Source organism: Saimiri boliviensis, chromosome 3 (genome assembly GCF_048565385.1).
Source record: "Saimiri boliviensis isolate mSaiBol1 chromosome 3, mSaiBol1.pri, whole genome shotgun sequence".
Lineage (NCBI taxonomy): Eukaryota > Metazoa > Chordata > Mammalia > Primates > Cebidae > Saimiri > Saimiri boliviensis.
Genome location: NC_133451.1, coordinates 83,002,104 through 83,016,426, shown reverse-complemented (window position 1 = coordinate 83,016,426; position 14,323 = coordinate 83,002,104). Strand labels below are relative to the sequence as shown.

The 14,323-nt window shown below is 34.8% G+C and overlaps 1 protein-coding gene across 1 annotated transcript in view; it reads right to left on the bottom strand.

The window, feature by feature from the left end:
- The window catches only part of MMRN1 (multimerin 1), a 61,484-nt gene that overhangs the window by 28,531 nt on the left and 18,630 nt on the right, over positions 1-14,323 (bottom strand). Inside the window, exon 4 of the mRNA XM_010334801.2 lies at positions 4,039-4,146. Coding sequence (XP_010333103.1) covers positions 4,039-4,146 — 108 coding nt within the window. The remainder of the gene's footprint in view (positions 1-4,038; positions 4,147-14,323) is intronic.

Sequence of the window (14,323 nt, the reverse complement as noted above, 5' to 3'; positions counted from 1 at the left end):
TTCAAATTAGAAAGGAAGAAGTCAAATTATCCTTGTTTGCAGATGATATGCCCTTATATTTGGAAAAACCTTAAGATTCCGCCAAAAAAAAAAAAAAACTATTAGAATGGATAAACAAATTCAGTAAAATTACAGGATACAAAACCAACATATAAAACTCAGTAGCATTTTTATATACCAACAGTGAATAATCTGAAAAAGAAACAAAAAAAAGTAATCTCATTTACAATAGCCACACATAAAGTTAAATACCTAATAATTCAATTAACCAAAGAAGTGGAAAGTCACTATAATGAAAACTATGAAACACTAATGAAAGAAATTGAAGACATGCCATGTTCATGGATTGGAAGAATAAATATTGTTAAAATGTCCATACTATTAAAAGCAGCCTACAGATTCATTGCAATCCTTATCAAAACCCTAATAACATTTTTCACAGAAATGAAATACAAAAACAAAAACAAAACAAAACAAAAAACCTAAAACTTATATGGAACAACAAAAGACCTAGAATAACCAAAGCTTACTTAAGCAAAAAGAACATAAAGGAACAACTAGAGGAATCATTCTACCTAACTTCAAATTACAATATAGAGCTATAGTAACCAAAACAGCATCGTCCTGGCATAAAAACAGACACACAGACCAATGGAACAGAATAGAGAACCCAGAAACTAATCCACATACCTATAGTGAACTCATTTTCAACAAAGGTGCCAAGACCATACACTGGGGAAAAGACAGGCTCTTTAATAAACAGTGCTGGGGAAATTGGATGTCCATATGCAGAAGAATGACTCTAGACCTCTATCTCTTGACATGCACAAAAATCAAATAAAAAAGGATTATCTGTTGAAATCTAAGACCTCAAAACTTGAAACTACTACAAACAGACATTGGGAAAAGTCTCTAGGACATTAGTCTGGGCAAAATTTTCTTAATACCCCATAACCACAGGAACTCAAAGCAAAAAAATAGACAAATGGGATCATATCAAGTTAAAATGTTTCTGCACAGCAAAGGATACAACCAACAAAGTGAAGATACAACCCACAGATCGGGAGAAAATCTTTGCAAACCACCCGTCTGACAAGGGATTAATAATCAAAATATATAAGAAGTCAAACAACCCTATAAAAAATCTTATAATCCAATTAAAAATGAGCAAGAGATTCGAATAGACATTTTTCAAAAGAAGACATACAGATGGCTAACAGGCATATAAAAAGGTGCTTAACATCACTGATCATCAGAGAAACTCAAACCAAAACTATTGTGCAATCTTTTGTCACCCCAGTTAAAATGGCTTATATCCAAAAGACAGGCAATAACAAATGCTGGTGAGGATATGGAGAAAAGGGAACCTCATACACTCTTGGCAGGAATGTAAATTAGTACAACCACTATATGGAACAGTTTGCAGGTGCCTCAAAAAAACTGAAAATACAGCTACCATATGATCTAGTAATCCCACTGATAGGTATATACACAAAAGAAAGAAAATCAGTATATCCAAGAGATATCTGTCATCCCATGTATATATGCAGCACTATTCACAATAGCCAAGATATGGAAGAAACATACATGACCATCAGCAGATAAATGGATAAAGAAAATGTGGCATATATGCACAATGGAGTATTATTCAGCCATATCAAGGAAAGCAACAACATGGATGGAACTGGAGATCATTATGCTAAGGGAAATAAGCCAGGAAAATAATGACAAACATTGCATGTTCTCACTTATTTGTGAGATCTAAACATCAAAACAATTGAACTCAAGGAGAAACAGAGTAGAAAGATAGTTATTAGAGGCTGGGAAGGATAATGGCTGATGGGAGTGAGGTGGAGATGGTTAATGGGTACGAAAAAATGTTTAGAGCCTGGGCACAGTGGCTCATGTCTGTAGTGTCAGGACTTTGGGAGGCTGAGGCAGGTGAATTGCTTTGGCCCAGAAGTTCAAGACCAGACTGGGCAACATGGATAAACCTAGTCTCTACAAAAAAAAAAAAAAAAAAAAAAATTTGCCAGGCATGGTGGCACACATGTGTAGTCCTAGCTGCTTGGGCAGCTGAAATAGGAGGATTGGTTGAGCTCTGGAGACGAAGGCTGCAGTGACATGTGATCACTCCACTGCACTCCTGCCTGGATGACACAGCGAGACTCTGTCTCTAAAAATGTAAATAAATAAATAATAAAAAAGGACAGCAAAAGGAAGAATGAATAAGACCTAATATTTAATAGCACAATATGGTGACTATAGTCAATAATAGTTTAATTATACATTTTAAAATAATTAAGAGGATATAATTGGATTGTTTGTAACAGAAAGGATATATGCTTGAGGGGATGGATACCTCATTTTCCATGATGTGATTATTACACATTGGGTGCCTGTATCAAAACAATATATATACCTACTATGTACCCACAAAAATTAAAAATTAGATATATATATTTAAAACCACTTAAATTTTTTTTTTTTTTTTGAGCAGAGTCTTGCTTGTCAACAGGCTGGAGTGCAGTGGCATGATCTTGGCTCACTGCAACCTCCACACCCCGGGTTCAAGCGATTCCCCTGCCTCAGCCTCCCAAGTACCTGGGACTATGGGGTCACGCCACCATGCCTGGCTAATTTTTGTATTTTAGTAAAGACGGGGTTTCACCATGTTGGCCAGGATCTCCTGACCTCGTGATTCACCTGCCTCGGCCTCCCAAAGTGCTGGGATTACAGGCATGAGACACTGTGCCCAGCCTAAAACCACTTAAATTTTTAATTAAAAATTAAATATACATATTTAAAATCACTTAAATTTCATGACAGGCTTGAAGGTAATTCAAATAAACTATATTTGCACTAATATATTTAAAAATATAGACTATTCATTTAGCAAATGGCCACTTGAATGTTAAGACTAAATGTAGAAATTTGTAGAGTATTGTAATAGCTTAGATTTCTAAAATGTTTTAACTTTTCCCAGAATTTTCAGTGTTTTAAAAAAATTATTTCAAAAAGTTCCTGTTACACTCTCAAAAAAAAACACAAAGGGGCAGAAAAAGTAATTCTCGCAATTGCAGAGCTAATGGCTCATCTCCTGCTTCCAAATTCAATACCTCAGCATTAAAAATATGCAGCTATATATATGTATGTAGTTGTAGCTATGTTCTGAGAATTTTCTTGTTGACTCAGATATTCATTAACCAAAGATTAAGAAACTCATTATTAGTTTGAATCACTTTATATAGCAATAATATTCTCTATCCCTTTACATATGCATTACAGTAATTCAAGAATTTTATGGTCTTTTATAAAGATAATGAATTTCAATCCCTTAAAAAATTACAATACAATTGTTAGGGGATATTCGACTGCATTCTTAAAGACAGCCCTTTAAGTCACATTTCTTGATTGAGTGCTTTGTTTTGTATGAGTAGATCTATGCCAAACATAGCGAGTAGATGTTTTTGGCAGCAACCAACCTTATGTTTCTAAGAGCTAAAATTTAGCCTAAAAGAAATGGCAAACAATGATTAGAAAGATGAGAAAATATATGACATGCCAACTTTGGATCAGCAGGAGGTTCTTGTTGATTCTTAGTCATAATTCCGTTTCTTAGGGTTCAGTATCCGTTAAGTGATCAATGAATGAAAGAGAGCCTTCTTAGCTCCCTTAAAAGAATAAGTTGTTCCTTCCATGTCAAGGGTCTTCCATAATGACACTCTTCGGAAAACAAAAGTTTGGTCTTATTTTGGAAACCTGTGATTTCTTTACAACCTAGTATCATAGCATTTTCACCCCTTCTGTGTTTTCACACAGAGCTTCAGTAACTATATGTGGCCTTTTCAGTCTGGGAACCTATTATAGCTCATCCACAATTTCTCCCAACATCCAGCACCAGCAGAAAAAGACTGAGAAGTATGTTAATGTGTCACCATCAATCATTTGACAACTAAGAGATTCCTTGTTTGGAAGTTGTAATAAATAGTATTGACAATAATAGAGTTAGAGATGATAGTAATTACAACGTATGACCTGGGTCACCACAGTCTTGCTGCTGCTGCTGCTGCTCAGCTACTCCTTTACCAACAGCTGTGTGACTTTCAGCCTGGTTGGTGTGTATCAAATGCTGCTGTTCCTGGGCTAGAAGGAAGCAGAAAGAGACGAGAGAGAGAGTTAAGCACTGGGAAGGCCTCATTTATTACAGTCCTGAGCAATAATGTGGCTGACGTACATTTTCCCATGTACTGACAAATGATGGTCGGGGATGATTGCAGAGTAAGCTGCTCCGCCCCCAACCACAGGGCAATGTGACATCACATTGGGGTGGAAATGCAGGACTCCAATTCTGTATGGAAAAAAATAAAATTATTCAGGCCTCCTTTCCATGAAAATGGATGGTAATTTGGGGGAGCTGTGTAAACTAGCAGATGTAAACTGCCTGCATAATTGAGGGGATTTTAAAATCCGCTGTGTTAAAAGCTATAGCAGCTTTGTAAGTGGACTGCCACAAGGGTTGATTATTTAACAAGGCAATTTCCAACTGGTGTCTACTTGGAAAAAAGGGAGAGCTACAGGTTCCTTACTAAAATAAAAATAGCTGTTTGACTAATAGTGCCACTAAAATGGATTGTTTCCAGATTTTTATAGTCTCAAACTGGACTAAAAATAAAAGTAAACTATTGCAGGTATATTTCAAGAGAATCAATTGGCAAAGTCAGTGAAATTTCAGAAAGTAGAAATTCTTGTAAAAGAAATCTACTCTGTTGAAGAATTTAACATGAATCAATTAATATTCCCATGAATTAAGTAAGATTTTAGTGGCAATGTAGTTTTTCATTGAGGAAAATAATTTAGAGAAATTATCCATTTAAAACACTGAGAACAGGCCAGGTAGCTCACACCTGTAGTCTCAGCACTTTGGGAGTCTGAGGTGGGTGGATGACTTGAGGTCGGGAGCTCAAGACCAGCATGGCCAACATAGTGAAACCATTTCTCTACTAAAAATACAAAAATTAGTTGGGTGTGGTGGCAGGTGCCTATAATCCCAGCTCCTCAGGAGGCCGAAGCAGGAGAATTGTTTGAACCTGGGAGGCCGAGGTTGCAGTGAGCCAAGATCATGTCATTGCACTCCAGCCTGGGCGACAGAGCAGAACTCCACCAAAATAAATAAATAAGTAAATAAATGAAATAAAAGTAATAAATAAAATATTCAGAACATCAAATAATATATGTCTTTAATTTATAGACTTCTAATGAACAAATTTACACATTAAAGTCTGCATGTCAGACATAAGAAACAAGTATTTTGAGTCCGGCTGTGTTTCTTCCCATGTGAATTTAGGAACCAATGAAACTCTACATCTCTAGCACATGTTAATTATGCTCCCTAAGCCATATGCGGCCGTGACTATGATACTTAAGCTTCGCTACTCCACAGGAAGTGTATTTGGCATTAATTTGGGTGAGTCTCTATTGTTCGACTGAATTTTTCATTTTTTTTTTTTTTTTTTTTTTTTTTTTTTTTTTTTGAGATGGAGTTTCGCTCTTGTTACCCAGGCTGGAGTGCAATGGCGCGATCTTGGCTCACCGCAACCTCCGCCTCCTGGGCTCAGGCAATTCTCCTGCCTCAGCCTCCTAAGTAGCTGGGATTACAGGCACACGCCACCATGCCCAGCTAATTTTTTGCACCTTTAGTAGAGACGAGGTTTCACCATGTTGACCAGGATGGTCATGATCTCTCGACCTTGTGATCCACCCGCCTCGGCCTCCCAAAGTGCTGGGATTACAGGCTTGAGCCACCGCGCCCGGCTGAATTTTTCATTTTTTATTCTTCAGGGCATTGAGCTAAATTAATGAATTTCCTTTCATGTCCAAGATTTTTGTTTTGATGCTATTTCTTTTTTATGTTCATTTCCTCCACTGTATTCTATAAAGTCCTGTGTAATTGTTGACTTATGTGTCGACAAAGGCAATCTGCAGCTTGGGGAAAAGTGTAATTAATTATTTAGGGGCTGGAGTGGGTGGGAAAAGTGTAAATCTTCGTCTAAGACCTAGCAATAAGGTCATTACAGGTGTAAGTTTAAATTAATTCATACACATACAACCATTTAATCGTTGCACAAATTTTTATCATGATGGCTTCTTAAAAGGCATAATAAAGCATCTTATTCTGGCAGCTTAACTGTAAATCCATCCAAGAGTATAACTAGAGAGCAAAGCAATGGTTCTGAAACTGCGGTCCCTTAATCAGCAGCATGAGCATCACCCGGAAACTTTTGGAAGTAGAACTTCTAGAGCCCCACTTTAGACCTACTAATTTAAATGTGAATGTTCAGGATACAAACTTGCAAGTATTTATAGCGGTAAAAACATGTGGATTTAACAGGATGAACAATGATCTTTCCATATATTTGCTTCTTATCTTTTTGGCTAAATCATAGGAACAAAAAAAGCTGATGCATTTGCAGGTAGTAACACAACTCAGTAGACTAGATATTTTGTTAGAAAGGGAAGCATAATTTTAGTAAAAGCAAAGATAATATTGTTTTGTGGTATACAAACAAGGTTACTATTCAAATTTCCTTTTCTATCATTAACTTTTATTATAACATATATTTCTTTACATCCCATTAGAATACTGTTTTGTTTTGTTTTTTTCCTCATGGATGGAAATCAGAAGTTCCTATAGACTTTGAAACATTAAGTGTCCATGTTTTTTCACTCTGTCAACTGAGATTCTCATTCAGTAGATCTATTTTGGGGAATGGAGCGTGTGTGTATTTTTCTTTTGTAAAAAACTCTACACTTGATTTCTCTATGCATAGTCCTGGTTATGAACACTAATTTAGAACAAATTGCTAAGCTTTCTATTTCTAAGAGGTAAATTCATTGTATAATGCAGAAAATACTAAATACATTAATAGTAAAATTGCAATCCAGAAGTCGATCTTCCTAGTCTTTTAAATAGCATTCCTGTTCGTAACAAAGGCATATGTGGAAGACACGATTTATTAAATTCTGAGAAATGAAAACTTTGAGTCTTATACCATTCCTTAAGAGTAAGTGAAGTGAGATGGGGGTGGAAGGTGCCTTTCACAGCTTCCTGATTTCCTTATGTAGATATTGCTATTCTTTCTATTGTTATAACACAAGATTCCCTAACGAGGCACTGCTAAGCATGGAAGCATATGAAGAGTGTTTGTGCTGCCTTCACAGCAATCAAATCTACAGCCCAATGACAATTTTAGAATGTCTCAGAAATAAAATCGCTTTCCACTCAAAAGCCAGACTGTTGTTCCTTACTCCCATCTAGCAACATTGCACATTCCCCAACTCCATGATTGTGTTTCGCCAGTATGTAGCAATGTGGTTGGCCAATTGTTAAAATATTGAAATATAATGAAGCCACAACTGTTGGCAAATACATAATGCTGAAATCCAAGAACTGAAAAGCTTAGTTGTACAAATTATGATATTAACTAATTACAGGTTAATCATGGATACCTGATAAAGGATATACTTTGTGGGATATGTGATGAATGGAATTCCTACTGTGGCAACATCTGAGAACTATTTTTCAAAATTAGTGTTTTGTTGGACCCAAGTCAGGCAGTGTATAGATTCTGTGAAACAGTCAGTGTTTTAGGAGAATGAACAGTTTATCATTACTTATGATTTATGTATTTGCTAGAACTTCCAAATCGTTTGGTGCTCAATTTATTTTACTTATTAGTAAGTGCTAATTGTTCTGATTGCATAGTTATTTGATAACTATAGTCCAGAAGTTTATAGTAAATTATTGAAAACACTGAAAAAGAGCCAAAATTTAACCAGATTTTGAAAGCATTAGTTTCAGGTATCATGAGTATGAATTTTTTGAATCTGACTACAAAATGAAAATTTTATCACTTAGGAACCTAGCCCTAAATTAGCTAATGATACTGTGCCAAACTCAGTTAGTCTGGAACATCTTTTAATATGTACAATATCTAAACAATACCAAATCATTTTTAAAAGTAAATTCAATATACAATAAATAAGTTAAATTACTTGAATGAAAATCAACTTGATTTTCAATATTGGTGGATTATTTTTTCTTCCTAGGTAAATGTTGGATTCAAACAATGCTACAAATTGATATAATATAAAATTAAAATTACTAGATTCATTTTCATAATGGCATTTACCTATTATGTTAAAGATTATTTGCAATCATGAATCATGAAAATATTAAAGAATGTTACGAAATTAGTCTCATGAAATAAGTATTCTTAATAATAAAAATTTTCAATGAAGTAAATCAATTGAAGTAAATAACTTAAAAAATACTTTATCAGATAATGTTAATAAAGTGCCCATAAAATAAATAAAATATTTAGAAAAAATCAGAATTTTAAATTATTTCTTATTTAAAATAATAAAGCATTTTAGAAAAGAAAAAATTATAGAACTTACCTAATATAATTCTGACCTAGGAATGTCATTGTAAATCAGTTTTACGATACTACTTTTTGTAAAACAACTTCTTAGAAAACTTAAAAGTCAATACAATTTAAAAATATTATTAATGAAACTTGAACTCTTTCACATACAAACATTTTCACAATTTTCCTAAGATGTAAAAATCAAGAATTTTAAAGCAGTTCATTTTTTAAAAATCTCAGTAAATTAAGAGGAAAAACATCTTTAATACTACATTAGTAATGTAGTAATACATATGAACACTCGAGAAAGAAAATCTCCATGAAATTTGTATATGTGAACATTTAATTTTTTAGACAAGTGAAGCCAGTGCACTAATAGTGAAAAAGCAAACCAGGAGTTTCAGGCAAAACTAGATAGACGTCTGTTTTTTAAAAATTTTGGCACTAAAAGTTACTGCATTCAAATATTTCTGACTGAAACCATACTGTGTTATCAAGTAAAGACTTGAAATCTTTTCAAGTCTTTGAAAGATGGAAGGATAGAGAGATGCAAAGCAAGAACACAAGCAAAAAATTAAAATAGTGGAAGGATATTTGGGCTTCAGAGAAAGCATGTGATGTTACAGCTAAAAAGGCATTTGTAAATTATATCAAGTCCTATGTGCTCACTTGAACATAAATGGTGAAATTTAACATTTACTGATTTGCAGAGATGACACTCTTAACAGAAATGCAAATCCTTTTTCAGCTTTAGAAGAAAAAAATTTCCCTTGCTAAACTGGAGATAGTTTAAAAACTGATGAAAAATAGTATAGACAAAAAAATTTCTTGTATTCTATAAATATGTATTTGAAACATATATATTCTATTTTAAATGACTATATATTAACTGAAATATATAGATTATACATACTCTTTGAAACAAAAATTAGTAAAGACCAATTATATTTTTTAAAATAATATATATATATTTTTTGAGACAGAGTCTCACTCTGTCACCCAGGCTGGAGTGCAGTGGCACGATCTCTGCTCACTGCAACCTCCGCCTCCCAGCTTCAGACCATCCTTGTGCCTCAGTCTCCCGAGCAGAAGCAAGTCTATGCGCCCGCAACCACCCTGGACTAATTTCTGTATTTTCATTAGAGACAGGGTTTCACCTTATTGGCCAAGCTGGTCTTGAACTCCTGACCTCAGGTGATCCACCTGCCTGGGCCTCCCAGAGTGCTGCGATTATAGGTGTGAACCACCGCACCCAGCAAGAATAGATTTTCTAATAAATTGTTTGAAAATAAAATTTATATGACAAAACTAAAAAATTTAGTAAATATTTCCTGAGTTATGCTGGCAAACAAATTTGGCCTAATGATGTTTACAAAGCTCTATAAAATAGTTAAATGGGATACTTATACAAGAATTGTCATGATTTAGTTAATAATAAAGATAGTGAACATTCAAAAATACACATAATATTTAAAGGCTGATAAAAATTGAATGCAATCACTTTTTATTCAGGAAAACCCAATAGATAATTCAACAGGAGGACAATATAATTGATGTTAATAGAAATTACAAACTTCTTGAGAACTCATGTCAGGCGTCCCCAAACTTTTTACACAGAGGGCCAGTTCACTGTCCCTCAGACCGTTGGAGGGCCGCCACATACTGTGCTTCTCTCACTGACCACCAAATCTGACAGGTAAGTCTTTAAAGAAGGTTGAGAGAGTTCCCTATATTAAATTATGTCTCTGACAAGGACGTAATTTAGCTGGTATCATCCATGGCAAAAGAAAAAGCACACCAATATAATTTGTAGAAATCAATAAATTGCTTAGAAATTATTAGAATGATATGAATGATTTTTGATATGATTTATATTACTTGGTCTGTAGCTTTAGACTAGATTATAGATAACCCATTAATTTAAGAAAATAAAAAGTAATGCATTCTTAACTTTTGATTTACATACAGTATTGATTTATGTGTTAATTGATGTTACTGAATTGGTTGTTAAATGTTTGACTGTGACTGCTGCCCCTTCCCACCCAATCATCATAATCAAGAGGCAGATTGGTTTGGGTGCTTGTGACCCTGAAGCGGAGCAACCTTGATACAAATCACAAAAGCATTTTACACAGGATTTATTTCCAGGGGTTCAAAATACTTTGGTAAAGCTTTATTATAAACAGTGACATGCTATTTTAAGTTGTATTTTATAATGGAATTTTCATCAGGTCTCTTCATTTTACTTCTTAAAAAGTATTACATGCTGCATATTTAATGTGAAGATTATAACATGATGTTTTACTTAACATCCTTCAAGGACTGCAGAAGCAGGGGCAAGGGCGCTTGCTCTCTTTCTCTTTAACACACACACACACACACACACGCACACACACACGAGGATGTGTGCGAATATTTGAACTCTTCTAGGATCCTACGTGAGAGTTCAGTAGGAGCATTCATCAAGATATATTTCCCGGCCGGGCGCGGTGGCTCACGCCTATAATCCCAGCACTTTGCGAGGTCGAGGCGGGTGGATCATGAGGTCAAGAGATCGAGACCATCTTGGTCAACAAGGTGAAACCCCGTCTCTACTAAAAATACAAAAAAATTAGCCGGGCGTGGTGGTGCACGCCTGTAGTCCCAGCTACTCGGGACGCTGAGGCAGGAGAATGCTTGAACCCTGGAGGCGGAGGTTGCAGTGAGCCGAGATCGTGCCATTGCACTCCAGCCTGGGTAATAACAGTGAAACTCCGTCTCAAAAAAAAAAAAAAAAAGATGTATTTCCCTTTGCACTACCCCGTCTAGGAAAGATTCTGAATGCTCAAGAAGTAAAAATTTACCTAGGGGAGAGGCAAAGTGGCAAGAATAGAAAGGAGGCAAATGAAGAGCATCAAAGTTTAATTTTCTATTGACCTAAGGGTCAAAAGAACTTGAGAGATATATATCATTCATGTGATCCTGAAGAATGCTATTACGTTTTTTAAAAAGGGAATAGACAGTGATATGCAGGAGAGAATCAGTAGATTCAAAATAGAAACTAAAAACACAAGAAAAACTTTAAAATCCGTGACAAGAGGGAGAGGGGAGAGTAAATTAAAATGCTGTCAGAAAGAAAAAAGAAAGCAATTGAAAGAGTTAAAAAATGAACATACATAGAAGTATCAAGTGAAAATTTAGTTTTCCTGCTCTCGTGTGATTCATTTGATGATTAATTCCTCCGTGTATAAAAATAATACATATAAAACAAGAGAAATTAAACCTTTTTCATATTTTGTAGTTTCAAGAACACTAATTTGAAAGAAAATGTGATTATAAAGTATTTTATAGTCTTAAATGCCTAAAATTAATGTAATAGCATGTGCACACGTGCATGTGCAATAAAGCTTCCTATTTGCTCTTAGCAATATTGTTAAATTCATTGTTATTTTTAGAATCTAGGTGAGAAAACTGTACTCCTGAATAAAAGAAACTACTAAGCATCACAAAAAGGTCCTTGAGATTCAATTGTCACATGAATCTCTTTGCTCTGGGATTCATTGGTTGGAGTCTCTTTCAAGGCTGTTAAAAACTTGAAATGCCTGTTTTTACAAATTCAATAGTTTATGTTATCTTTCCCTACCTCTGTTTGTTGACTGGAGTTGAATACTTGCATTCATCCCAATTTATTACACGGGATTTAACCAGCCACAGCAAAAAGCTGATAGGATTTCTGACAGTGGAGTCAGTTACTCTCTTGTGATAAAGAGCCTGGTTGATTGATGCTCTTTTGTTTCTTTCATTTAGCAATCTTTCTGTCTCCCCAAATGCATTCTCTACCACAAGGACTGCCACAGATTCTAGGTTTTCCAAGCAATCTGTCTTTCACTTGAGCACAGACCTTTGCTTTGTTCTATCTAGGACAGATTTCTAAGTTTCTTTTTCTTGGTCCCCTTCTAAGCGATAGGCACAGAGGCAGAAGGACATTTATTTAAGTCAACTAAATTTTTAAAGATCTTTGTGCACTTCAGATGTTTTGAAAATGCAATATGTTTTTTAAGTTAGCTTCCTTTTTGCTTTTCTCCTGGCACAATTACTTTTTTTTTCCCCCCCTTGCAATGGAAAACCTGACCTTGACGGATCAAGGACTTAGAGAAGCAAGGTTGGCAAATGTCTGCAGCAGGAGCAACAGCTTCCTTATTAGATGCTTTAGATGCTTTTTTTTTTTTTTTTTTTTTTTTTAAATTAGATGGCTTTTATTTGCAAGGCTTTTTGTTTGTTTGTTTTCCTTCCAGGCCTTTGAACCATATGGAGGAAATCATTAATGGCAACTCAGTAATGAGGATGTTTGCTCTCTCTTCCACTCAGAACCAGAAAACCTTACTGTGTGGCTTGAGAAGACAGATTTCCAGCTGATCCTGCAATATCAAGTGAATACTTGCATGAATGTTCAGTGTACATGTTAAGCTTTACTGAGATTTACTAGTTAAATTGAAGTAGGCAGTTTGGTGCAACAACGACTTATGGGTACACAGTGTTCTTCACTAAATGCATCATAATTTTGTCATGAAAGATGCTTAGAGGAGGTAATGTTCTTTCTCAAAGAAAAAAGCATTTGCTACTGCTGGGAAGAACTAGAGATGCAAAACTACAAGGAATACATTTTAAAATACTCTTGCTGGAGAAGCCCCATATTCAAATGTTAGTTACAATAGCTCTTATATAATTTATTGCATAATTTCACAGCATTTGTAAAACCAAATTTTTTCATATATTCATAACATATGGTAGGGGCCAGTTTATTTCAACACATGTACATGCTCACATTTTGCCAGCATTCGTAATATCTGCAGTACAAAACAGAATGTTATAAAATACCTTTTTCCTATTAAGGACCTGATGATTAAAGCCACTGGGTGTTTAAAAACAGATTTGCAAAGAATTTTTCTTCATCCTCTATAATGTAACACTACTTGTATTTAAATCATTGTCCTTGTGTTATTAAAGCAAGTCACACTTTCCTTGTTCTACTTCAGAATATTTTAGAGACATCTACTGGAAAAGAGTATTATTGCGAATTTTATAAAGCAGGTTTAAGTGTATGTTACTGCTGACTTTTTGAAAAGTATCTTGAATGTCATATCATAAAATTAGGTCCCTTTCTAAAGGCCAAACCCTTGTGCACTCTGACTTTGATGACTCACTCCTCATTATGTACGAATATATATATTTGAAATGAGAAAATGACATAACAAATGTAAAACATATCAAAACTATTACTTTGATGTTGGATTGAATGCTCCTTTTTTCCCTCCAATAAAGCTCTATTCATTTAGATTTTTAAAAATTGGTTTCTTTTTGATAGTATGACTAAATTTTTTATCAGGTAATCTAGAACTGTAGTGATCAGTATTTTGATTATCTGAGTTGCAGATGAAGTACATGTGTGGCAGATTAGCCTATTGTAGAATAAACAGATAATCGCCCCATGGATTCTGAGTCACCACATCTCTTTCTAACAGTCTGGGGATGGATCCACATCCCCAAAGAAATAGAAAGAAGGGTATAAAAGAAGGAAATGGAAAAAAGGGTACAAAAGTGGAGGAAAAGAAGTAAAAAAGAATACAGTTGCAAACAGCTCCAATTTATTCATGAACTTGTGATAGTTCTTGCATATTTTCAAGATCTCCCTAGTGCAATTTGGTTAGCTATTAGAAGGGGATGTGTGCAAATAGCCCCTCAGGAGAAAGATAATGAAAGTTCAAGGGACAAAGGAATACAATAGTTTCTCATACAACCAGGGAATCCATTGCACTAACAGAAAATTCAACCGTTTAAAATACAACTGCACTGAAAGTGAAAAGTAGAATGGCCAAAGTATAGTAAGGAGCAACAGGAGGTTCTTTTGAAATCAA